This window comes from Hemitrygon akajei, chromosome 6 (assembly GCF_048418815.1).
Source record: "Hemitrygon akajei chromosome 6, sHemAka1.3, whole genome shotgun sequence".
Lineage (NCBI taxonomy): Eukaryota > Metazoa > Chordata > Chondrichthyes > Myliobatiformes > Dasyatidae > Hemitrygon > Hemitrygon akajei.
Window position 1 is genome coordinate 64237902 of NC_133129.1, and position 27523 is coordinate 64265424.

The 27523-nt window shown below is 42.1% G+C and overlaps 1 protein-coding gene across 1 annotated transcript in view; it reads left to right on the plus strand.

The window, feature by feature from the left end:
* Window positions 1-27523, plus strand: part of pgm5 (phosphoglucomutase 5) — a 185593-nt gene that overhangs the window by 56185 nt on the left and 101885 nt on the right. The window contains exons 2-3 of the mRNA XM_073048482.1: window positions 6985-7147; window positions 15211-15357. Of these exons, the coding sequence (XP_072904583.1) occupies window positions 6985-7147; window positions 15211-15357 (310 nt within the window). The remainder of the gene's footprint in view (window positions 1-6984; window positions 7148-15210; window positions 15358-27523) is intronic.

The following is a 27523-nucleotide window of genomic DNA, read 5'->3' on the forward strand; positions in this document are numbered from 1 at the left end:
TACAGGTTGTTCACTCACTTTTTGCTGTTTGCGCTATTTGCTCTTTGTTCACGTGTTGTGTGTTTGATGCTTTCTTTGAAGGTGTTATATGGTGATTTTTTTGTTTCATGGCTGCCTGCAGGAAGACAAAGTTGTATTCTGCATGCACACTTGTTAATAACTGCACTTTGAATTTTTGAATCTTTGGCCAAGCTTCCTTGTGTACTCTGCAATGAAAGTCTATCAGTCGATGTCCAACACACTTTGTGAACAGATTGACAACACCTACCTCTTTACCAATCATGCTGGGTGCACATCAGTTGTCACAGAATCTATTTTCGAAAGGTTAACTTGTCAATCAGACAATTCTTTTACTACTGTCTTATATGTTTCAACCCCCTGTGGTATATTCAGGTAACATTATCAAGTCAATCAGTTTTTCATATATTTATCACCCATACAAAATCCAGCAATAATGGCTAGTCTAGCTGATGATGTAACATCAGTGCTCTTGTCAAGATAAATGGAAAGAAATTTACACGAACTCATGTCTTTTGTTAGTTGTTCTGCTATGTTTTTACCCATCATTAAAATTCTACCTTTTACTCTGTTTCTGCTCACTGACAAATCCTTAATCTGCTGAATATTTTTTTCTCTTTCTGCTTAAGAGGAGAGTAGTATACTATAGCCATGATTCCTAACATATTCCCTGGTGCTGGTGGTTTTCCATGTTGAACAATCATCTTTGAAACTTCAAACCCAGCAGCAACTAAATTGGAACTACCTGAAGTAAACATCATTTCAGTATTTGGCTACATGTTGCGTTGCTGATTTCTTGAGAAATGTGTCCTTTTTGTTCTTGTTTACTTTTATTGCAAAGCTATTTATGAACAGTTTCATAATGCCACTTTAAGGAGTTAAGTCCTGCACACTTCTGTTTCAGAACATAAAATGCATAATGTTTCATCACCCTTCTCAATCATGCCATGGGCAAAGAAATGGCAAATGGAATACAATGTTGGGATATGCACTTTGTAGAAGAAATAAAAGCATAGACTATTTTCTAAATGGAGAGAAAATTGGGAGTTCTCATGCAGGATTCCCTATTGGTTAATTTGCAGTTTGAGTCTGTGGTAAGGAAAGCATTTGCAATTTTAGCATTCATTTCAAGAGGACTGAAATATAAAAACAAGGATGTTATGCCAAAGCTTTAGAAGACACTGGTGAGGCCTCACTTGAAGTATTGTGAGCAAGCTTGGGCCCTTTATCTAGGAAAGATTAGGGAGGCTTCAAAGGAGGTTCATGATTCTGGGATTGAAAGGGTTATCATATGAGGAGCGTTTGATAGCTCTGGGCCTGTGTTCACTGGAATTCAGAAGAATGAGGAGGATCTCATTAAAACCTATGGAATTCTGCAAGGCCTCGATGGAGTGGATGTGGAGAGCATGTTTCCTATGGTAAGGGAGTCTAAGGCCAGAGGACACAGCTTCAGAATAGAGGGATGGCTATTTAGAACGGTGATGAGGAGGCATTTCTTTTGCCAGAGTGGTGAATATGTGTAATTCATTGCCACAGGCAGCTGTGGAGGCCAGGTCATTGGGAATATTTAAGGCAGAGGTTGATCGGTACTTGATCAGTCAAGGCATGAAGGGATGCAGGGAGAAGGCAGGAGATTGGTGCTGATCAGCCATGATGAAATGGAGGAGCAAACTATCGTCCAAATTGCCTAATTCTGCTGCTATATCTCATGGTCTTATTGTCAAATCTTTCACTCCACCACTCTGACAAATCTTTGCAGCTTCTCCCATCATTTGAATGTTTTTGTTTTTTGCTGGAGTATCTGACTTTCTGAACAAGTTGAAAAGGGTAAATACAATTTAAAAATCTCACCAACAAACTTAAATAAAGTTTAACGAATATAAATATAATATGCTTATTGTGAAAAAATAAATATTCCTGGAGGTGCTAACCTTTATACAGTGGTTACCATTATTATTACTGAATATCCAGTGTTCACTGGCAAATGACAGAAGAGAAAATATAAACAGAGCAAAGCCAATACAAATTGGCACAACTGTTCACTATCCAAATACTGATATGTACACTAGGTCAGTGAGGATTTCAAAAACATATCACCCAACATCACCTGTTCTCACAACCATCTAACTGGTGCCAAGCTGACATGAGACGTTTCCTTTGAAAACATCTCACTCCTCTTGGGTTGTAAAATATTATTTACTTCTTCATGTGGCAGTAAAGATAATCAGGATTTATCTTTTTATTATGGGTTGGTTCAAAGAATCAAGGGGAAGCAGTGCATGTGAATCAAGTGTGCCAACAAAGTTTTTCCGTATGCCATCTTGGGCTTGTGTTATTTTTTCACCATCCCTGCTCACCAAAATAAGCTCTTCTTTGACAGTAAATCACTGTTTCGGAATAAAGGAAATGGAAGTTTTTCTCTCCTTCTCAGGCTGGAGGTTTATGGGTAAATTATTCTGAATATATCAACATAACCTAAATTGGAGAAAAGGCTGATGGTTATTTCTGGTCAAATTCAGCAATGATAAACAACTCTATTTATTGCATAGTGAAACCCAGTTATTTTCATAGAACCATGCAGTCATGCAAACGCATAGAACCATAAATATCCTTGTAAACCTCTCTACTTCAAAAGAATATGACAAGGAGGAAAGATAAATCAGGTAGTTTGACCTCTTGTTGCATGACCTTAGAACTCAGGAAGTTGAATTGTGTTTGGTTTGGATAGGTGAAGACCCCGATTAGATGTGATAAGGAGATCATGTTGAGGCTAAAGGTTGTGACCATTTTAAAACAACACAATAAGAAGCCCAACAAGCTCACGCTCAAGTTGCACAGTGTTCTGGGATATGTTTTGTTTCTCCTCCATTGTTGCTGGGCCTAAGTCCTAGGACTCACTGCCTTGAGTACATCAGGGGCACAAAAGGATTGCAATAGTTCACCAACGCCTTCTCAAGTACAATTATAAATAGGCAATAAATTCTGGTGCTGCCAGTGAATCCAAAATCCTGAAAAATTATAAAATAAAAAAGCATTCCCCCTCTTGATGATAAGGGAAGAGATAGAGGATATTGCTTGACACCGCACATTTTCAGCGTGAATTAGAAGCATTCAGTGCAATAGGAAGCCATTGGCCTATAATGCTCTTCTGGGTCTTTGAAAGTGATCCATTCAGCCTCACCTCACTGTACTTACCCCAAATCCAGCAACATACTGTGTGCTATATATATTGTATACTTGCTCAACTCAGGAGGTGTGTCTAGATGACTGTGTAGGAAGCTTTCCTCTCATCTCCCCTCTCCAGAGCCAGTGTGTGGATGACAAGTCAGTCAGATGAACTAAGATGAGGGTGGTGTGATTCTGTTGAGGGATTTGGGATGAAAAAAGAGGAGGGCAATTAGAAATTGCTGGTGGATGATGAGAAAGGATTTGGATATTGAAGAGGTGAGGGGGTCTGAGATTTCAGGAGCCATAAGTTTTAGGAAAAGTAGTTTTCTTCGAATCATAGGCAGCACAGAGAAGGCAGTACACCCCACTAAACCCTCAATGATTATCAAACATCCATTTTTTGGCCAGTCCTATATTTTATTCTCCCTACATTCCCATCAACTCCCCCCAGATTCTACCACTCACCCAACACAGAGGGAGCAACTTATTATTGAATCGAATTGAATTGAATGACCTTTATTGTCATTATACATAGGTACGTTGAAACTCTGTTTGGCTTTCTCTCAGGCAATCAAACAAAGCGGTAGATAAAAACAAGACAGTAATAGAAAAATAGTATTAAATAGATAAGTAGCAGAAAATAAGTTGCAGCAACACCAGAATATCACAGTAATGCACAAAGTGCTGTTAGTGCAAGAACAGATAATCTATCAAGTTGCACATCTTTGGTTTGTGGGAAAAGACAGGAGCATTCAGGGGACACCCACAGTGACCAGTGACAACGTGCAAACTCCACACAGAGATCAGAATTGACACCTGGTCACTGGAGCCGTGAAGCATTGACCCTAGCAGATGTGTCACCATCTTTATGTCACCAGTTGAGCCTGAGGAAGCTTCCCTGATCTTCTCAGCATTGAATGGTCCTGGAAAATTTCTCACCTCATGGATTATTTCAATGCTACTCTCATCTGAACGCTGTCTTGGAAATTTGATTTTGATGGGTTTGAGGTTTATTAAATTACAGTCCTCCAGTCCAAATTACTGATTCAAATTCTATCCAGCTAAGGCCTGACTACTAATTTGCAAAAAGTTATAAGAGAAATGTGAAATAAAAACAGAATATTCCAGGAATTTTTAATGGAGCAGACAGCATAACAGTAGCAATGGAGAGTTAAAACTCTGATGAAAGGTTGTGCACCTGAAATATTGACTCATAAAATAATGAGCTTTAGCTCCTGGTTCACTGGAGAAGCCTTGGCCCGTTGTGGTTTGCTATCTGCTGCTTCCTGAACTTTACACCCCTTCATTGTGGTGTGGAATCAGGAGCAAACTGGAGGTCAGATGGCAGAGCATGTGATCTCCATATCTGTTGCTGGCCTCGGCACTGAGACCAATGGTAAAGCAAACATACTGAGCCAAGGAACGAAATGCAATTTGCATCTGGGCACTCAGTGAAAGGCCAGAGATGGCCCAAGTTAGTTTCTCAAGCTCATTCATTTGACTACAGTTACTGACTTCTCCCCTCCCCATAAGGTAAGTCTTTAAGCTCTCCACTTCTTTCTCAACAAAATACCCAAGCAGTTCCCCTCCACCACCACCCTACTCTGTCTGACAGAACTGGTCCTCACCCTCAATAATTTATCCTTTGTTTCCTCCCACTTTCTCCAAACTCAAGAAATAACCATGGGCACTGGTATGGGCCCCAGCTATGCTTGCCTTTCTGTTGTCTATATAGAACAGACCATGTTCCAAGCCTTCTTGGTAATGCTCCCCAACTCTCCCTGAGCTACATTGACAACTGAATTGGTGCTGCTTCATGCATCCACGCTGAGCTCGTCAATTTCATCAACTTTGCCTCCAACTTCCACCCTGCCCTTAAATTCATTTGCTCCATTTCTGACACTTTTCTCAATCTCTCTGTCTTCATCATTAGAGACAAACCTACTAGTCCTCATGGCTATCTTGACTATTCCTCTTCCAACCCTGTCTCCTGTAAAAATGGTATTCCCATTTCTCAGTCTGTTCATCTCCACCACATCAGTTCCCAGGATGAGGCTTTCTATTCCAGGGCATCAGAGATGTCCTTCTTCAAAGAACAGGGTTACCCTCCCTCCATCATTGATGCTGCCCTCACCCTCCATTTTCTCCATTTCCCAAACATCTGTGATCACCCTATCTTATTCTGCCTTCCTCGTCCTCACCTACCACCCCACGAGCCTTCGCAGCGAACACAGCATTCTCCGCAACTCCAATGGGATCCTACCACCAAACACATCTTTATCTCCCCTCCCCACCCCACTCTCTGCTTTCTGCAGGAATATCTCCCTCTGTGATTCCCATGTCCATTCCTCTCTCCCCACTAATCTCCCTCCTGGCACATATCACTCCAAGCACGAGGAATGCCACACCTGCCCATACCTCCTCCCTCACTTCCGTTCAGGGCCCCAAACAGTCCTTCCAAGTGAGGCTACACTTCACTTGTGAACTTGTTGGGGTCATCTATTGTATCTGATGCTCCCAATGTGACCTCCACTACACTGGTGAGACTGACTTCAATTGAGCGACCACTTTGTCAAACACCTCCACTCTATCTGCCAAAAGTGGAACAACTTCCCGGTGGCCATCCATTTTAATTCCTATCCCCATTCCTGCTCTGACATGTTGTTCCATGGACTATGCTTTTGCCATGATGAGGCCACTCTCTGGTTGCAGGAGCAGCACCTCATAATACATCTAAGTAGCCTCTAACCTAATGGCATTAACCAATATCTCCTTTCTTTCTTTTATTTTCTTTTCCCCCTCACCCTTCCTTCCTCTTCTGTTCCCCACTCACACCTTTTTCTCACCTGCCTACCTCTTCCCCCTATGCCCCTCTATCTTCTCTTTCTCTTATGGTCCACTCCCCTCTCTTATCAGATTCCATCTTCTCCAGCCATTTATCTTTCCCATCCACCTGACCTCACCTATCACCTTCTAGCTTGCCCTCCTTCCCCTCCCCCCACCATTTATTCTGACATCTTCCCCCTTCCCTTCCAGTCCCGACAAAGGGTCTCGGACAGAAATGTCGACTGTTTATTCATTTCCACAGATGCTGCCTGACCTGATGAGTTCATCCAGTATTTTGTGTGTGTTACTCTAGTTACTGACCGACAGAATGCAAAAGAGCAGCTCATTTGTTCTTTACTCAATGTTTTTGATTAATTTCTAACAATGAAATGCATTTTAGAAGACCTCTTCATAAATTATTTAAATTCCTTTGAGCTGTTTTTAGATGCCTTGACAGCAGACTGAAAGCCTTTGCTGTGACGTGCAGCCTGGTTCCTGCCCGTTTTCCATTCTCCCTCAGTGGATGTTTGTCCCTGAGGCCACCAGTTCAATCAGACCCACATGGCTACAAGCATGAGTGCAGCCACAGAGAGGTGCCAGTAACAAGCATGAACCATGATCCTGCCCACTGGCTCTGAAATACTCCCTTCCTTTGCTGCCTAAGTTGCTGAAGGTTTCAGGTAGTCCCTAGCCAAACCCGTATCATCCAGTGTCCAGTTATCCTAAGACTAACTGAACTGCAAAATGGGCCCCTACAGCTTGCATAACACTTGGACTGCAAATCCATTCAAAAAGGCTGCTTGAAGATGAATGGAAGAAAGCTTGCTTGGAATTTAACACCAGCCTTAGCACGGTTACCGGATCGTAACACTATCTCCTTCGTATGTCTGTCTGTGAGGCTTGCCCTGTGAAACAGGAAACTAAGGGTAAAGTCTCCATTGCTATTCTAAACAGAATGTCTCTGTTGCTTAGATTGGACGACTGGTGATCGGCCAGAATGGGATCCTGTCCACCCCCGCTGTCTCCTGCATCATCAGGAAGGTGAAGGCCATTGGAGGAATTGTTCTCACAGCTAGTCACAATCCCGGAGGACCAGGCGGGGACTTTGGTGTGAAGTTTAATGTGGCTAATGGAGGTGAGTCTCACATTCCTATCACTGACTCATGAGAAGGTGCAGTTAGATAGCTAAAGGTGTGGACTACGATAGAAATAGACAAAATATCTGCTAAAGACAGTACTTGTTATTAAGAGAAACTGCAGATGTTAGAAACCCAGAGCAACACACAGAAAAGGATAGAAGAACTCATCAGGTCAAGCAGCATCGATGGAGAGGAATGAACAGTCAGCAATTTGCACCAAGACCTTATGTCAGAACATCAGAATACAAACTACCTTCTTCTGAGATGATTCACAGGGGCACAGCCTCAGAATAGAAGTATGTCTCTTTGGAAAAGAGATGAGGTGGAATTTCTTTAGCCAGAGGCTGGTACATCTGGAATTCATTCAACAGAATGTTGTGGAGGCCAAGTCATTGGGTATATTTAAAGCAGAGGTTAATCGGCTTTTCATTCGTAATGGTGCCAAAAGTTACGGGGGGAATGTGGTTGAGAGGAAAAATAAATCAACCATGATTGAATGGCAAAGCAGAGTCAATGGGCTAAACGGCCTACTTCGGCTTCTTTGGTCTTATTACCATACTGGACTTGGTGGGCATCTGGAAGTATGGTGGAGATACTTAAGCCAATGGGAAGTGAGTGGCCTCGATGTATACAAGTCTTAGAGGAGACAGGGGAGGAGATGAGTGATATTATGGGGATAATAGAAAGTCATGGTGATGTGACAGTTGGATCCTCAGTTCAGGAAGAGCAAAGAACAAGTTAGGGGCTGGGAAGTGAATGATATTGGTGATGAGGGAACACAGCCCAAAGTCAACAGCTTCCGTATTCCCAATGGAATAATTGGTGTGCCTTTTTTGTCTGGGTCAGACTACAGAGAGTTGCAGAGGAGGGGTAGGGAGATGTTGTCCAATAATCCACTCTAAAGTGTGACAAAACCAGAAAGACTTTCCTTATAAATTGGTTCCCAGTTCTATAGCATATGCTTCCCTTAAATGAGCCAAAGTAATTCAAAGAGAGATGCTCTGAAATGACTATTAAACACCATAAATAGGTAATTCCTTGTGGGGTCATTTCATGGACCATTTCTGTTCGTCCATCACTCTCAAACTGCTAGGCTTATCTGGTCTCTGCTGCAGCTCTGAATTTAGTCCTTACATTCAAATCCTTACATCGACTCAACTCTCCCTACCTATGTAATCTCTTCCAGCTTCACCTACAATACCTTTTGATCTCCTAGTTATCTCTACTTTCTGTCACTAGTATCACCAGTCATGTTTCCAGATGATAAAGCCTTAAGCTAAAGAATTCCTTCAATCATTTCCCCTGTCTCGCTACCTCTCTTTTTAAGATGCTCCTTCTGGTCATCTGCCCTCTATCTCTTTAGATCACTCAATGTCATATTTTATGTCAAAATCCCACCTATGGTGTGCCTTCCAACATTACATGGTAAAAAAGATGCTATAGAATTTCAACTGCAATATAGCGAAAGTGATGCAAAGTCCAAAGTGTTACCTTTCTGAGAGAGGTGTCAAGTGGACCTCAGTTTTTTTCCTAATTATATGTACTGTGTGCTGTTTGCACCTTGGCCCTGAAGAAACACAGTTTCGTTTAGCTGTATACATGTCTAAGATTGAACAACTATTAAACCTGAACTTGAATTTCTTTGAAGAAAAGCAGAAGGATTTGTCCCACTAACCTGGGGTCAGTATGTGTACCATAATCAGTATCACTAGATCAGGTGATTTGGTTATTATTATGTTGCTGCCTGTGGGACCTTGTTAGGTGCAAATTGCCTAATTCATTGCAATAAGGATTACATTTGAAATCTTTTTTAGCTAAAAGGCTCTGGTATTCTGTGGTTGTGAAAGGTGAATCGAAATGCAAGACTGTCTGGTTAAATGCAGATATATATATACACACACACACACACACACAGTGCCTATAAAAAGTATTCAACCCACCACCCGTAAGTTTTTGTGTTTTGTTTTACAACATTGAATCACAGTGGATTTAATTTGTCTGTCTTTACACTGATCAACAGAAAGACTCTTTTGTGTCAAAGTGAAAGTGATCTAAATTAATTATAAATATAAAACACTAAATAATTGCTTAAGTATTCACCCCCTTTAATATGACACACCAAATCATAACTGGTGCAGCCAATTGGATTTAGAAGTCACATAATTAGTTAAATGGAGATCACCTGTGTGCAGTCACGGTGCTTCAATTGATTGTAGTAAAAATACACCTGTATCTGGAAGGTTCAACTGTGGCTGAGTCAGTATACTGACAAAAACTATACCATGAAGACGAAAGAACACCCAAAGAATTCCGTGAAAAGGTTATTGAAAAGCACAGGTCAGGAGATGGACACGAGAAAATTTCCAAGTCACTGAATATCCCTTGTAGTACAGTTAAGTCAATCACCAAGAAATGGGAAGAATATGGCACAGCTGTAAATCTGTCGAGAGCAGGCTGTCCTCAAAACTGAGTGACCGTGCAAGAAGGAGACTAGTGAGGGTGGCCACCAAGAGACCTATGATAGCTCTGGAGGAGTTACAACCCTCAGTGGCTGAGAAGGGAGAAACTGTACATGCAACCACTGTTGTCTGGGTGCTTCACCAGTTGCAGCTTTATGGGAGAGTGGCAAAGAGAAAGGCACTGTTGAAAAAGACTCACATGAAATCTCAGCTAGAGTTTGCCAGACAGCATGTGGGAGACTGAAGTCAACTGGGAGAAGGTTCTATGGTCTGATGAAGTGAAAATTGAACTTTTTGGCCTTTGGACGAAATGCTATGTTTGGCGTAAGCTAAACACTGCACATTATCAAAAACACACCATCCCTATCATGAAGCACGGTGGTGGCTGCATCATGGTGTGGAGATGTTTCACCACAACAGACCCTGGAAGGCTTGTGAAGGTAGAGGGTAAAATGAGTGCAATAAAACACAGAGAAATCCTAGAGGAAAACCTGAAGCAGTCTGCAAGAGAACTGCGACTTGGGAGATGATTTGTTTTCCAGCAAAACAAATAACCTCAAGCATAAAACCAAAGCTACACAGGAATGGCTCAAAAACATCAAAGTTAATGTCCTGGAGTGGCCAAGACAGAGTCCAGGCCTCAATCCAATTGAGAATATGTGGATTAACTTGAAAAGGACTGTTCACTCACAATCCCCATGCAATCTGAGAGAGCTTGAGTAGTTTTGTAAAGAAGAATGGAGAAAAATTGCAGTATCCAAATGTGCAAAGCTACTGGAGACCTATCCACATAGACCGGCTGTGATTGCTGCCAAAGGTGTATCTACCAAATTCTGACTTGAAGGGGGTGAGTAATTAAGCAATTATTTTGTGTTTAATAATCGTCATAAATTTAGACCAATTTGTTTTCACTTTGACACAAAAGTGTTTTTTCTGTTGATCAGTGTCAAAAAGCCAAATTAAATCCACTGTGATTCTCTGTTGTTAAACAACAGAATATGGAAACTTCTGGGGGGGGGGGGGGGGGTGATTATTTTTTATAGGCACATTATATACACACATCAGCCATAAGTTTTCTAGTTATGTTACTAAATTGTCATATATATTTGTGGTTGATATCACTTTAAAAATTGTGCCCAACTGTTCTGTGTATCATCGAGCATAGAGTTTGTCAGAATAGCTAGCTCTATGCCTTTATAAGGAAGGCACTGTAAGAAATGCTGCCATGCATAATACAAAGTCTTTCATAAATAACCTTTGTCAGCTTAAAATGAGGGAATGAGAGAAGATCCTGTGCCATGGTACTGGAAATGCTATTGAAGAAGTTTAAACCCCAGGTTTGGTAAAGGATATTGGGTAGCAACCAAGGAGGAGAGTAATTCACTGGAGAAAGTACATGGAGTAAATAAAAATGCACAACTAGATTTTCAGGACAATTAACTACCTAATGGTCAAAGCAATGAAGACAAGCTCTACATTGTGTAGGGTATATGGCTATAAGATCACAAGACGTAGAGTGGAGCTAGCCCCTTTGGCCCATCGAGTCTTTTCCACCATTTCCTCATGGCTGATTTATTTTACCTTCTCAATCCCATTCTCTTGCCTTCTTCCTTTAACCTTTGACACCCTCACTAATCAAGAATCTTCCAACTTCCACTTTAAATATATCCAATGATTTGGCCTCCACAGCTGTCTGTGGCAGTGAATTCCACAGATCCACCACCCTAGTGAAAGAAAATCCCCCCAGTCTCTGAGGTTCTAGACTCTCCCATTACTGAAAACATCCTCTCCATGTCTGCTCCATCCAGGCCTTTCAATATTCGGTAGGTTTCAACGAGGTTCCCCCTCATCTTTTTAAACTTCCGTGAGTATAGACACAGAGCCATCTCCCACTCCTCATACCTTTTCATCTGGGAATCATTCTCGTAAACTTCCTCTGACCCTATCCAACAGCAATACATTCTTCCTCAGACATGAAATCTAAGATTGTTCACAATATTCTGACCAACGCCTTATTAAAGCCTCAATGTTATATCTTTGCTTTTATCTTTCTAATCCTCTCAAAATGAATGGTAACATTGCGATTGCCTTCCTTACTGTCACCTCAATTGCAAGTAAACCTTTAGGGAATCCTGCATTAGGACTCCCAAGTCCCTCTGCACCTCCAATTTCTGAACTCCCTCCCCATTTAGAAAATAGTCTATGCCTTTATTCCTTCTACCAAAGTGCATTATCATACACTTTGCTAAGCTGTATTTATTTGCCCATTCTCCCACCGGTCCAGGTCCTACTGCAGACTTCCTGCTTGCTCAACACCACCTGCTCATTCACGAGTCTTTGTATCCTCCTCAAACGTGGCCGAATCATCACTTCCCGTCATCCAGATCATTAACATATAATGTGAAAAGCAGCAGACCCGACACTGACCCCTGTGGAACACCACTAGTCACCAGCAAATAACCAGAGAAGACTCCTCTTAGTTCCCACCCTTTGACTCCTGCCAGTCAGCCAATCTTTTAATCATGCCTGTAATAACATGGGCTCCTACTTTGTTTAGCAGCCCCATGTGTAGCACCTAAAGAACCTCCAATAATCCAAGTAAACAATTTGTCCCCTGACTCTCCTTTGTTTATCTTGCTGGAAGAAGTCAGAGATTTGTCAGGCAAGATTTCCCCTTAAGGAAAGAAGATCAGGCTGTTATTAACCAGGCCACATTGGATAAACCAGAGCATAGCAAATTAGGAACAAGCTGTAAGTTATTAGTCACAAGGTGAGAGATTATGCTATCCATAACAGCACCAGAAGAGATTCTGGAGTAGATGCCCAACAAGCACATTACAATTGGCCTGGAAATAAAATTGGTGACTGATTGCAGTTCTTTCTTGTAACCAGAAGCACAGAGAATGATTTGAAATTCTCTAAGCATAGCTAAGCTTGTTTGCAGACTGCTGTAGCTTTGCAAATGGAAGGGCTCAGGTAATTCGAGGAATCCAGGAAACTAATCTGAACAAAAGGCTACTACATGAGGTAGAGTTTACTCCAGAAGCATGCAGACTGTGCAAAGCTGCAGAAACAGCCAAAGCCAGGCAAGAAACTGAAGGAAGACATGCAGTGAAGTGCAAACCGAGGGTTTGACAGATTTGGGCTTGTAGTCGATGGGATTCAGAAGGAAGTATTGGGATCTTGTTAAAAGTTATCAAATGCTGTAAGGCCTAGGTAGAGTGGACAGGTAGAGGATGCTTATCCTGCTGTAAGAAGTCAAATAGATTTCCCCTTAAGGAGAAAAGATCAGGCTGTTTTTAACCAGGCCTCATTAGGAGAGCGTAGGAGCTGAGAGCATAGCCTCATCATCAAGTAACGTCCCTTTAAAACTGAGATGAGGAGGAATTTCTTCAGCCGGAGGATAGTGAATGTGTGGCATTTGTTGCCACAGAGGGTGTGGACTCTAAGTCATTCAATGTCAATAAGGCAGAAATCGTTAGGTTCTTGACTGGCAAGAGGGTTAAGGTTTATGGGGAGAAAGTAGGAGAATGGGATTAAAAAGCAAAAATCAGCCATGACTGAATAGCAGAACAGACTCAATGGGCTGAATAGGCTAATTCTGCTGCTACATCTTATGGTCTTACAGAAGGCAGAGCGGGTGATTTGGGCTTTGTAACTACTGTAGACTGCAACATGGTCAGCCAAGAAAGAAATGTCGCCAACGTGTTTAAAAAGCGCATATGATGAGCACTGGAAAGTTATTTTCACTGACCATATGCGACAGAGATAACATCAGAGAGTCCATGGATCTGATAAGTTATCCAGGGACAGAGACTGAGTCAGATTCCCAGCATCAGCTAAGAACAATGCAGCCCTGTTATAAAATTGCTTCAGCCCTGAGAAGGGCACTGGTCACATGAATCTGTGTCAAGAAGCTGTCACGAGGGAAACAAATGAGATTTTAAAAATAAAAAAAGCATTACTGGAGATATTAAATGAAATTAGAAAATGCTTAGCTCACTCAGCAGGTCATGCACTGTCTGTGGAAAGAGATACAGAGTTACCATTTCAGACCAAACACCCCCAGAGTGACAGATTGTGTTAGACCATAAGACATAGGAGTAGAATTAGGCCATTTGGCCCATCGAGTCTGCTCTGCCATTCAATCATGACTGATCCTTTTTTCCCCTCCTCAGCCCACTCCCTGGCCTTCTCCCCGTAACCTTTGATGCCATGGCCAATCAAGAACCTATCAAGCTCTGCATTAAATACACTTAATAACCTGGCCTCCATAGCTGCCAATGGTCATACATTCCACAACTTCACCACCCCTGGCTAAAGAAATTTCTCCACATCTGTTTTAAATGAATGCCCCTCTATCCTGAGGCTCTGCCCTCTTGACCTAGACTCCCCCCACTATGGGAAACATCCTTTCCACATCTACTCTGTCTAGGCTTTTCAACTTTCGAAGGGTTTCAATGAGATCCCCCTCATCCTTCTAAATTCCAGCGAGTCCAGACCCAGAGCTATCAAACATTCCTCCTATGATAACCCTTTCATTCCCAGAATCATCCTTGTGACCTCCTCTGAACCCTCTCCAATGCCAGCACATCTTTTCTTAAATGAGGAGCCTGGGACTGTTCACAATACTCAAGGTGAGGCCTCACCGGTGCCTTCTAAAGCCTCAGCATCACATCCCTGCTCTTGTATTCTGGACCTCTTATTCTGCCCATCTGGTCTGGGCTGACCAAAAATCACCCATTTTTTACACAAATTCTATCCTAATCTATTTATTCTCCCTATAATCCCATCAACTCTCCCAACTCTCTAATACATACCTACACACTAACCAATTAACCAGTCAACTCACAGCCTTTGGGATGTGGGAGGATGCTAGAGTACATGGAGAAAAGTCACATGGTCGGGGGAGCATGCAAACTGCACGCTGACAAGAACGGGAGTCAGGATTGAACTTGAGTCACTGGGGCGGTGAGGCAGGATCTCAACAAACTGTGTCACTGTGCTACCCTCCAACCGTGGAGGAAAATGTTGGGATAGGAGGGATGGAGTGATAGATTTGGATAAGATCAGAATATAATGTCAAATGTAAGGCAGCCAATATTTTCAGCGATATCTTCCCGTGTGTGTGTGTGTGTGTGTACACACACCATTGGCCTTCTTAACCACCCTACTAACTAGCATGGCAACTTTAAGGGATCTATAGACATAGACCCCCAAAGGCCCTCTGTTCCTTCACATTACTAAAAATACTGCCATCAATCCTTTGAGTCATCTCCAAATTTACTAACCCACCCTTCAACTTGCTCATCCAAGTCATTTATAGAGTCGCAAAGAGCAGAGATCCCAGAATAAGTCCTTGTGGAACACCGCAGGCGGAATTCACTCCATTTGTTATCTCCCTCCACCTCATGTGGGCAAGCCAACACTCAATCAGAAAATGATGTCACTTCAGATGCTGGAATGTTTAATACATTACAAAGCTAGAAATTTCATTGTCCTTTGCAAAGAACTTGTAGAAACAAATCTGGTATTGCTGCTTTTGAACGATGGGTTTTAAAATTTCTTTACATTTTTCAGTTATTCTATTGTGTTTCTAGGGCCAGCTCCTGAGTCGGTGACAGAGAAGATCTACCAGATCAGTAAAACCATAGAAGAGTTTGCAATCTGTCCAGATTTAAGAGTGGACCTCTCTCGGCTGGGCAGGCAAGAATTTGACCTGGAGAACAAGTTTAAACCATTCCGAGGTACATGGTGAGAATTTCTGCTGCCATTCTGAATCATGCCAAATTATTGCCTGCTGCAACAGGAAGCTCATCTTTTTATATCACCTTAGTTCAAAAGGTATTTAAGCTGGGAACGATCAAGTTAGCTGAGAGGCTGCTCACAAACCGGTTCTGAGCTGGTGACTATCAAGATCCACTTATGTTTTGTATTAGGAGAGAGTGCTTGCATGGAGTAGTTAAAGTAGTTTTGAGCTTTAGTAGCTGTAGCCCAGCTGTTACCTTGGCAAATCTTATAGCTGGCTGTCAAGGGTTGAAGTGCTGCATAGCACAGACTCCTTCGTGGCAAATGTCTTCCTCAAGCCGGTGCTGAGTGGCCATAAGGTGAGACAGCTGTACTGAGATGACTGGTCACATACCCTTCAACAGCAGGTCTTCATCAAAGTTTGCTGATTACAGCCGATGAATGAAATCTGTACATAAGAGCTGGGGAATCAAACAACATACATTCATATGGATTAGTCTGTATTGTAATAGGCAATTACTGAAATACCAGACGTACTGGGGCTGGAGTGAGGCCTGTTTCTACCTCACATTGCCACATGCCCAATCTTTATGAGGCATTATTTTATGGAACATGGGCTTTTCTGTTAAGGCCAGCAAAATGCACATTCCATAAAATAATGCCTCATATTTTTGTCTCTTTAATTTTCTCTTTGCTCTTCTACATTGAAGAAATATTGATGGTAGGGCTTAGGAGATAGTAATCTACTGCTGATATGACAGATTGCCTCCAGCAAAGCTGCTTAAACTCAGAAAGGAATCCTTAACCCTGTTACCTGCTCCAGCCCAGCAACAGGGGAGATCTCCTTCTTGCTCCTTTTTCAATATCCATCATATTAAATGTTTTAAGCAATCCAATACTGACGGACTTGTCTACAGAGTGGGAGATTATAGAGTGAGTTGGAGACAAGGTAAAAAGAAGCAAGGTTTAAATGGAGTGGCCATTATTGGAGTGTAAAGTGTTAGAGTGGTCAGGCTTCAGCTCAACAGGCTTGGGCAGGAACAGGCACAGGCTAGTACTCAAGTTTGTGAACGTGTAGGCAGGATGGTAGCTCAGGTAGTCGAATGCTGCTCCTCTGAGATGTTGGAGTTCAGGCATACCTTATGGTCCCCCAGGTGACTACATCTGCAGGAAGTGCAACCATCTTCAACGCCTGACTAACAAGGTCAAGGAACTGGACCTGGATGCACTCAGGACCATTCAGGAGGCTCCCCAAATGAGTCCTTTACTGAGGTGATCACACACAGAGTGCAGATCAGATGGTAGATGGGTGACCAACAGGAGAAGTAAGGAGAGTAAGCAATCGGTGCAGGGTTCCCCTGTGGCTATTCCCCTCAGTAACAAGTATACCCTTTGGATACTGCTCAGGTGGGGGCTCAGTAGCAGCAGCCAGACCAGTGGCACTGTGGCCAGTCCTAAGGCTCAGCAGGGAAGGGTAAAGTCAGGCAGAGAAGTAGTGATAAGGAACTTGATAGTTAGCTGGACAGACAGGAAATTCTATAGCTGTGAAAGAAAAGCCAGAAAGGTATGTTTCCTCCCAGGTGATAGGATCTAGAATGTCTCAGAGGCTGAAAAAGATTTTCAAGAGGGAGGGAAAGCAGCCAGAGGCAATGGTGCACATTGACACCAATGACATAGAAAGGGGAAGAGGTCCTGCACAGTGACCATAGGAAGTTTTGGGAAAAGGCTGAAGAACAGGGCCTCTTATGTAGCAACTTCTGGATTACTCCCAGTGCTACATGCTGTTCAGGGCAGGAATAGGATGATAATACAGATGAATGAGTGGATGAGGAAGTGATGCAGGGGGCAGGGTATCAGATCTCTGGATCATTGGGATTCAACGTGATAGGGCTGAGGACAGGGCAGTTGGTATACAAGTTGTTACTGTGTGTACCGAGACTGTGAGGATGGACAGGCAGATGATAGGGCAAAACTGCAATCCATGGGATGCGGTGAATTGTAAAATGGGGGAAAAATTGAAAAGGGGGTTGAATAAAGGACTGAAGGTGATATATTTAAATGCAAACAATATACAGAATAAAGTAGATGATCTAGCAGTGCAATTAGTTTGGCAGGTATGACATTGTGGGCATCACTGAGATGTGGCTGAAAGAAGATCATAGTTGGGAGCTTAACATCTAAGAATACATTTTGTATTGAAAGGACAAGCAGATAGCGAAAAGAGATGGGATGGCTCTGTTGGTAAAAAAAATGCAATCAAGTCCTTAGAAAGAGGTGACATAGGTTTGGAAGATAGAATCCTTGTGGGTAGATTTCAGACACTGAGAGGGTAAAATGGCCCTGATAAGTGTTATATTCAGGGCCTCAAAACAGTAGCCAGGATGTGGGATATAAATTTCAATCATGGGCAATATTATGAAAATCATGAGGGATTTCAATATACAGGTAGATCGGAAATATCAGGCTAGTGCTGAATCCCAAGAGAGGGAATTTGTAGAATGCCTATGAGATGACTCTTTAGAGCAGCTTGTGATTGAGCCCACTAGGTGAATGGCAATTATGGAATGGGTGATCTGTAATGAATCAGATTTGATTAGGGAGTTTAAGGTAAAGAAACCCTTAGGAGACAATGATCATAATATATTAAACTTCATCCTGCAATCTAAGAGGGAGAAGCTAAAGTCAGATGTAGCAGTATTACAATGGAGTAAAGATTATTATAGAGGCATGAGAGAGGAGCTGGCCAAAGTTGATTGGAAGGGGAAACTAGCAGGGATGATGGCAGAACAACGATGTTTTGAGTTTCTGGGGGCAATTTGGAAAGTGCAGGATAGATACATCACAAAGATGAAGAAGTATTCTAAAGGGAGGATGAGGCAACAGTGGATGACAAGGGAAATCAAAGAGTATAATAGCAAAACTAAGGGCATATAATACAGCAAACAATAGTGGGAAGTTAGAGAACTAGGAAGCTTTTGAAAACAAACAAAAGACAACTAAAGTAAAGATGAAATATGAAGTTAAGCTTGCCAAAGTATCAAAGACAATACCAAAAGTTTTTTCAGATATATAAAAAGTAAATGGGAGGTGAGGAGTAGATATCAGACCACTGGATGATGATTCTAGAGAGGTAATAATGATGGACAAGAAAATGAAGGGTGAACTTGATAAGTCTCCATTGTGGAAGACACCAGCAGTTGTTGACCATTCATCAATGGAACTAGGTTAGGAAATTCACTTAACAACTTTTAATTAATCAAAGTTAGCACTTTATAGTCTCTACACAAACAACAATGTAACTATCTTGACCCCAAGCCAACAACTTAAAACATGAATTCTGCTGTTCCCTTTGTACCAATACTCACTCAAACTCCTTTTTTAATTTATAACGTCAGAATAGGGGATCTCCTGTTGGCCATACATTTGATTCTTCTTCCCCCAGCCCTTGGCATGGGGTTATTCTTTGTGATGGTGAATCTTTGATACTATTGTTACTTTGCATTTGAAGCCCCAGCTTCTATATTCATTTCTTACCAGTTCAAATGTTGCATTTCAGTGTTATTGGCTATAGATCATCTGAATGACCTATAGTACCTTACCAGTGGATGAAGTCCAAGGGCTACACAACTTCATGCCTTAGGTGACTTTTTTCGTTCCCTTTGATTGTTGTTCAAACTGGTCAAACCAGATCATTCCGACACTGGGCTGAGATAATGAGATTACTTCTGCAAACCTTCCATTTTACACAATACATAGCTTATCTGAGAATGATTTCAGGTTTAGCAGGACAATAGTAAAAACTCCTTGTGTCCACATGATGCACCATCAATAACTCACTCTGAGACGTAAGAAGCGAGATATCGGCTTTTATTGACTGGAAGAATGAACAACACTACATCCTGGAGAATGAGGCCGGGCATCAGGCCTCAATCGCCTTTATACAGAGGTCTGTGGGAGGAGTCACAAGCAGTCAGCAGGGGTCTGTGGGAGGAGCCACAGGAGCAGTCCAGTCAGGTATATGTAGTTCACCACACCACATTCAATTGCTCTGATTAGATTATCTCAGGGCAAGAGTCAGTTCTCAAGTAGTTCACAAGATGGAGGTTACAGAGTAGCTTCACAAAATGGCAGCCTTCATTTTCTCAAGCACATGGCAAGAACAAAGACAATTGGTTTGTCTCCTTCCATTGTACTTGACCCATTTGAGTTTGCCATTTCTTCCATATTTAAACTCCTCCATGGCCAACACAGTATACCAGAAATATGAGAGTGTCGGGGGCAGAAGTGAATGTAATTGCTATTACTAAAGAGAAGAAGCTTGGAAAGCTGAAAAGACTGAAGGTAGATGTCACCTGGACCAGTTGGGCTACACACCAGGGTTCTGAAAGAGATACTATAGCTGAGGAGATTATGGAGGCATTAATAATGATCTGTCAGGAATTACTAGATTTTGGAATAGTTCTGGAGAATTGGAAAACTGCAGATATTAGTCCACTCTTTAGGAAGGGAGGGAGAAGAAAGGAAATTATAAGCTAGTTAGCTGGATTTCAGTGGTTCATTGTTTGGGAAGATGTTGGAGCCCATTACCAAGGATGAGGTTTTGGGATATTTGAAGGTGCATGACAAACTAGACTAAAATCAACATTGTTTTCTTAAAGAGAAATCATCCCTGAAAAATGTTGGAATTCTTTGAGGAAATAACAGGTAGGAAAAATGGAGAGTCAGTGGATGTTACTTGGATTTTCAGAAGGCCTTTGACAAGGTGCTGTACATGAGGGTACTTAACAAGGCAAGAGTCCATAGTATTGCAGGAAAGATACTAGCAAGGATAAAAGAATAGCTCATTGGCAGGAAGCAAAGAGTCACAATAAATTGGGCCTATTCTACCTGGCTGTGGTGACAAGTGGTGTTCCACAGGGGTTGATATTGGGACCGCTCCTTTTCACATTACGTATACATATGTCAATGATTTGAATGACAAAATTATTGTCTTTGTAGCCAAGTTTGCAGATGATATTAAGATAGGTGGAGGGGCAAGTAGTGTTGGAAAACAGGGAGGCTGCAGTAGAGCTTGGACATTGGGAGAATGAGCTAAGAAGCAGCAGATATAATATCTTGTACTTTGGTAGAAAGAATAAAGGTGCAGACTATTTTCTAAATGAGGAGAAAATTCAAAAATCAGAAGGGAAAAAGGGCTTGGGAATCCTTGTGCAGGATACCCTAAAGTTTAACTTGCAGGTTGAGTCTGGTGTGGAAGGCAAATGCAATTTAACACTCAATTCAAGGGGACTAGAATATAAGAGCAAGGATGTAACATAGGCTTACTAGACAATGAGGGGAGATCTCATTGGAACCTATCAAATATTGAAAGGCCTACACACAGTGGATGTGGAGAGGATGTTTCCTATAGGGGTGAGTCTACAACCAGAGGGAACAGCCTCAGAATAGAGGGACATCTGTCTGGAACAGAGATGAGAAGGAGTTTCCTTAACCAGATGGTGAATCTGTGGAATCAATTGACATGGATGACTGTGGAGGCCAAGTCATTGATAATATTTAAAACAGAGGTTGACTGGTTCTTGGTTAGTCAGGGAGAAGATGGGAACGGGGTTGAGAGGGCTGATGGATCAGCCATGATGGAATGGCGGAGCAGATTTGATGGGCCAAGTGGCCTAATTCTGCTCCCATGTCTTATGGCCTTATGGCTTCAGTTGCTCAGACCGTGAGCTCTGAAAGTCCCTGTCAAAGTCTCTGTGTTGCTCTTTTCTTGTTAGGAACTCCTAATATTTTGTGTTGCAGCTTTATAAATCCCTGGCAAGGCCAGATCTGAAGTGTTGCATTCAATTCTGCTTATAGGAAGGACATGGAGAGGATACAGAAAAGGTTTATCAGGATGCTGGCTGGATTGGAGGACATGTGCTATGAGGAGAGATTGGAGAAACTTGGTTTGTTTTCGCGGGATCAGTATAGGCTATGGGAAACCTAATGGATGTTTCTAAGATTATGAAAGACCTAGAATAGAAAGCCAGTACTCTTCTTAAAGTTAAAATGTCTGATGTATTTAAGATGGGAAGGGGTACATTCAAAGGAGATGAGCTGGGCACATTTATTACACAGAGATGTAAGTGCCTGAAATGTGTTGACAGGGGTGGTAGAGGTGGTTAAAAGGCTCTTAAATAGGCACATAAAATGTGCAGAAAATGGAGAGACAAGAACATTGTCTAGGCAGAAGGAATTAGTTAGACATTTAATTACTAGTTTTATTTGGCACAACATTGTGGGCCAAAGGGCCTGTTGCTGTGCTTACTGTTCTGTGTTCTTTTAGCCACCTGTCTCAATATTTCTTGATGTGGTTGAGTGTCAAATATTTTTTTTCCCCACTCACATTGCTTCAAAATAGTACTGCGGGATATTTATGTCCACCCAGAAGGGCAGACAACTTTGGTTAAATGTTTTATCCTAAAGCATCCCTCAGTAATGCACAAGTGTGCTCAGCTCTCAGGAGTGGAACTTGAACCCATGATCTTTCGAGGGAGAGGAAAAACAGCTACTCTGAGCTGTGACTGACATCCAATGGACTGTGTTTAGTGTGAGGAACATGAATAGCAAATGATATTTCAAAGGTAGATCTATTCTGCAGGCTGAAGGTTTATGAGGAACGTTCCTTTGAGGGGTCTGATATGTCAACATTTCTGCAGGAAGGCTATTAGCAACCTTCAAGTTTGTTCAGATACTGTGACAGCTGTTTGGAGAATGCCACTCATCAAGTGGACACCGGCAAACTTGGCAAAAACAGTCGACTTTAAGAATAGTTAAGCCCTGTGTACTCGGAATGAAGTGGCAAAGGCTGTCTAGGTATTGGATTCAGCTATTGCTCACTTCTGTACTTTACCAGTTGTCTGAACACCATCAGTATTTCAGGCAAGAGTACTGCATCTACAATTGATTGAAAGCATTTTTGTGTGCAAAACTTTGGATAAAATTTCATTTTAGGTGAAATGTGCAGCCCAGAAACCAACCTTTCAATGCAAATAGTATATGCTAGCTTTTTTATTCCACTTGAGTCTTCTACTTCTATTTGCCTCACTTTGGATATTTAGCTATTTCTATATAATTTCTTTTTCTCTCATGTGTTTATATATTCTTACAAAATAATCTAATTTTTTCCTCAACCATTTCTTAAAAATGATTAAGTTTGATTTATAATAAAAGACTAACCAGCAGGGTATAGACATTGCAGGAAAAAACTACAGTCAACATTTCAGACCGAGACCCTTCGTCAGGACTAACTGAAAGAAAAGGTAGTAAGAGATTTGAAAGTGGGAGGGGGAAATCCAAAATGATAGGAGAAGACAGGAGAGGGAGGGATGAAGCTAAGAGCTGGAAAGTTGATTGGCAAAAGGGATACAGAGCTGGAGAAGGGAAAGGATCATGGGATGGGAGGCCTAGGGAGAAAGAAAGGGGGAGGAGGGGAGCACCAGAGGGAGATGGAGAACAGGCAAGGAGTGATTGTGCGAGGGGCAAAGAGGGGAAAAAAAGGGGGAATAATAAATAAGGGATGGGGTAAGAAGGGGAGGAGGGGCATTAACGGAATTTAGAGAAATCAATGTTCATGCCATCAGGTTGGAGGCTACCCAGACGGAATAAAAGGTGTTGTTCCTCCAACCTGAGTGTGGCTTCATCTTGACGGTAGAGGAGGCCATGGATAGACATATCAGAATGGGAATGGGATGTGGAATTAAAATGTGTAGCCACTGGGAGATCCTGCTTTCTCTGGCAGACAGAGTGTAGGTATTCAGCGAAACGGTCTGCATCGGGTCTCACCAATATATAGAAGGCTTTTGTGCCAAAACTCATTTTGAAGCTACCTTTGAAACTCGGCCCTGTTGAAGAGTTTTGGCCCAAAATGTCGACTTTACTCTTTTCCTAGATGCTGCCTGGCCTGCTGAATTCCTACAGCATTTTGTAGTTTTCTAGTTGCTTTTTTAGCAGATGGTAGAGAAAGTATTTCTACAGAATTAGCACAGTTAGTTTGGAATGGACAAATTAGGCTGAAGGGCCTGTTTCAGTCTGTATAAATCCATGACTCTGTTATCAAATGCTGGTTCCAAAACTCCGCTCTAGAAACATATCTGGATCTTGTGTTGGAGGAGAACTTGGCCAGTCTGCCTTTACCTTGCAGATCATGGAGTTTTTGATTTGCAGAGCTGTCGTTGAAGAGTCCTCAGTGAAAAGAGGCATTGACCTCCACAGCTGTTGGTCACATAAGAAATTACCTAAACATGGCTAAAGGCATTTTATTTAAAAATTTGTTTATTGAGATAAAGTGCGGAATAGGGCCTTTCCCCTGCACCCCCCACTGAGCCACTCTGCCCAGCAGTCCCCGATTCAATCCTAGTCTAACCACGGGACAATTTATAATGTCCAATTATCCTACCAACCAGTACATCTTTGGACTGTGGAGGAAACCAGAGCATCTGGAGGAAACCCACACGGTCAGGGGAAAAAGTACAAACTCTTTCCAGGCAGAGGCAGGAATTGAACCCAGGTCGCTGGTACTACGTTACCATGCTGCCCTGCTGAATGTTTATTTTATACAAGCATGTTATTAAACATGGAAGAGACTTTTCACAATGAACAATGATTTTGTTTAATAATTTGTGTAATTTTCATATTTCCTATCCTTTTTGTCATGAGAGATGGCCATTTGACCTATTGAGCCTATGCCAGCTCTGTAACCAACTCTGTCCCGCATTCCCATGAACTCTAGCCTGATACTCCTTTCACACATAGACACGAGCTTCAATTTACAGTAAGCTTTTAATCAATCGCAGAAGGAAACTGAACCACCCCAGAAGAAACCCATATAGTCATAGGCAGTAACTTTACACAGACACCTGGAGGTTAGGTTCAAACGTGGTGTTGCTAGAACTGTGAGCAGCAGATTTAACTACAACAGGGGTGAGAAGGAAGGGATAAGAGAGCCTGGAATTGGCAGTGGTCCAGTTACACTTCCAAAACTCTCTTTCACAAGCACAGATGTAAAATCTTCCAACTGGACAGCATTACAGCTATGTTAAAACATGTTCCTTAATTTGTTTCTAAGCAGTATCCTCAGTTAATTTCATCAAGGCAGCTGAAAATACATTTATTACCAAAAGCAGGAATTGTAGTCGGGGTGTAAGTGACTCATTTAAAGAGCACTGATGATGACTACTGAATCATTTAACATTTTAACAATGTACACCAGTTAGTTTCTTTGCAAATTAATTATTTTAATAATTTTTATGGAAACACTCATACTCTTGTGAGGAACCAAGTCTAACTTGCAGAGCCCTCCCAAATCTTTGCCATCATTAGGGAGCTATCCAATGGCAGTCGGGGCAGAGCGAGTATTGTAGGTTGGGCTGATCGGAGCCAATCAAACCCTGAAAGAAACAGTGGACACGATGGGAAGTCTGAGTGGCGGGGGGGTTCACGTTTAAAAGTGCCCTAAATGTCTGAATTGCTTGGGCTGTTTCGACTCACACTACACCGATGTAACAAGTGGAAATAATTGGTTATTTGACTCTCACAAATTCGCACGTTGTTCTTCCATCATTGGACCAGAGAGACCGATTCACAATTTGATGCAGTCTTCTCTGGTCTGTTGCCTGCATGTAAAGAATTTAACGAGTTTAAACCTAATCTGCCATTGGGAGTATTTAAGAACCAAACAGTTGCCTAATATTTGATAAGAAAGCAGTAATTTGATTCAGATGGCTGGTGTGGAAAATGTTACAAGCACACAGGAGGGTGGAAACTCTTTGAAGATGGGATTAATGCCAAACTGTATTTGGCTGCACTGTGGTCTAACCTGGGAGTTCCTGATGCTGGCAAAATGGAATTGAGCTCCAGATCATGGCACTGGCATCCCTTAATATAAACTCAAAATGCCGATAGCATTCAGTGGGTCAGATGTCATCTAGGAAAGGAGAAATGAAGTTAATCTTTCAGCTGTATGACTTCATTAGAACTGGAAAAGACATTGATGAAACAAATTTTGAAACAAAAATAAAGAAAGATGGAAGGTCTGTGATAGGATGAAAGGTTGAAGATAGAAAAGATGGATCTAAAGGCACAGCTTTACTCATATTCTGTAAAGCCCAAGCACTGAGGACAAAGTCCACTCACTACCCACAGGGTGAAAAGGTACATCGCTGTCCAAGTTATCATTGTCTGATCTGGAGACTGTAGACTCTGATACCATAGCCAGGGAAATTATCAACTCCACATCTACTTTATCAAACCTGTAAGAGTTTTGAATCTTTCAGTGAGATCACACTTCATTCTTCAAACTCGAGGATATAAATGCAGTCTACTAATTTTTTCCAATGAAACAACCTGCCATTCCAGCAGCTGGTGCTGTGAATCTTTGCTGAATGCCCTTTCTCACAACGATATCCTTCCTCAGTTAGGGGAATCAGGCATAATATTTCAAAAGTGAGCCCAGACCCACTCAGACGTTGTCATCTTCTTTGATTCAGGATACGAGCAGATACACATGCAGACCCAGAAAGATCTCATATAATTAGAGCAAACCATCTCCACTTTTATACTCAGCTCCTCTTGCAAAAAATTTAATCACAGCTTCCCAAACCAAATAAAAATGGTTCTTAATTTTTCTGACTCTTTGTTTATTCATTGCACTCGTGTACAACACTCCCAGTACTAAACACCCTATCTTTCACTAATGACACTGGTGCCACCTTGTCAAAAGCCTGCTGTAAGTCCAGATATACCACATCAACTCCTTTGCTCTTGTCTATTTTTTCTAATTACAACCTCAGATTTGCCATTTTACACTTTCCATAAATCCATATTGACTCTGTTCAACACTATTATTAATTTAAATAATCTTCTACCGTTTCCTTTATGATAAATCCCAACATTTTTCTTCTACATATGCCAGTCTAATGAGTGTATAGTTCAGTGTTCTCCCTCTTTCTTTTATAAGGTAGGATTACATTGTGGAAACCACACTCAATTCTACTATATTTTGGATATTGACATTCACTATTTCTGCAGGTACCACCTTCAAAACCTTAGGACGTTTGATCCTGGGAAATTATTGCCTTTACCGAGAGTTCAAGATCACTGAGCTGCAAAGTACTAACTTTACTAGCTGCACCATGGCGCTGCCTATTTTTATTTATTGAGATTCAAGACATGAGTTTCCGATTGAAATGTAGAGGAGGCTTTGTCAGGAAATGTAGAGGAGGCTTGACCCAAAAGCAGAGCAGAGAAGATGATTCAATGATGAATGAACAGCTTGATTAATAGGCTGTGAAAATAACAAGCCATGAGTGGCTTGGTGGCCATGAAGCACTTCAAGGGTGAGGTACCCGTGGTCAAAGGAGGTGGGTAGATTGTGGGACATTTCGGCACAGAGCAGATGCCTCTTCCTTGTGGGAGGTTTAGAGAGAGCAGAGCATCACAGAAACTTCTCCACTTCCTGACTGCCTGTTGGTCTGTGGATGATATCCAGAGGACAAACTCACTGAGGGGCAGAGGATGGAACAGATGCGGGAGACAAATTGCAGGCACTGGTCCAACACAATGTCCTGAGGGAAAGCTTAGAGGTGGACTACACATTGGAGAAACAGGTCCGCCACCTCAGCGGCTGATGGAAGCTTGGGTAGGTCGATGAAGTGGGCTGCTTCAGAAAACCTGATCACCACTGTCATGATTACTGTGGCCCCCATCAGAAGGTGGCAAACCTGTGTTGAAATCGATGGTGATGTGGGACCATGGGCATCAGGGGCCAGAAGGGGATGCAGGAGCCCAGAGGACCGCTGCTCGGACTAGGCTCATTGAGGGCGGGCAGCGACAAACTGATGTACATCTTTGATCTTGGTGAGAATCAGCTTTGCAGAAAATCCGGAGCCCGTCGTGTGACTGGATGGCTGGAGAGTGGTGAGAAGTGGGACCACTGGGTGCCTCAGAGGGTACGGCCACCAGTACGCACGTATGGGTGTTAGGTGTATCGCTTAGAGCAGGCACGTGTTGTAGAGCCCAGTGGAACTGGGTCTCAAAATCCCAGACAATTGCTTGATGGGATGAGTTGGTGGGTGTGTTGTATGGATATAAGGTTTTGGTGGTCAGAACAAATCAGGAAGGGCTTGG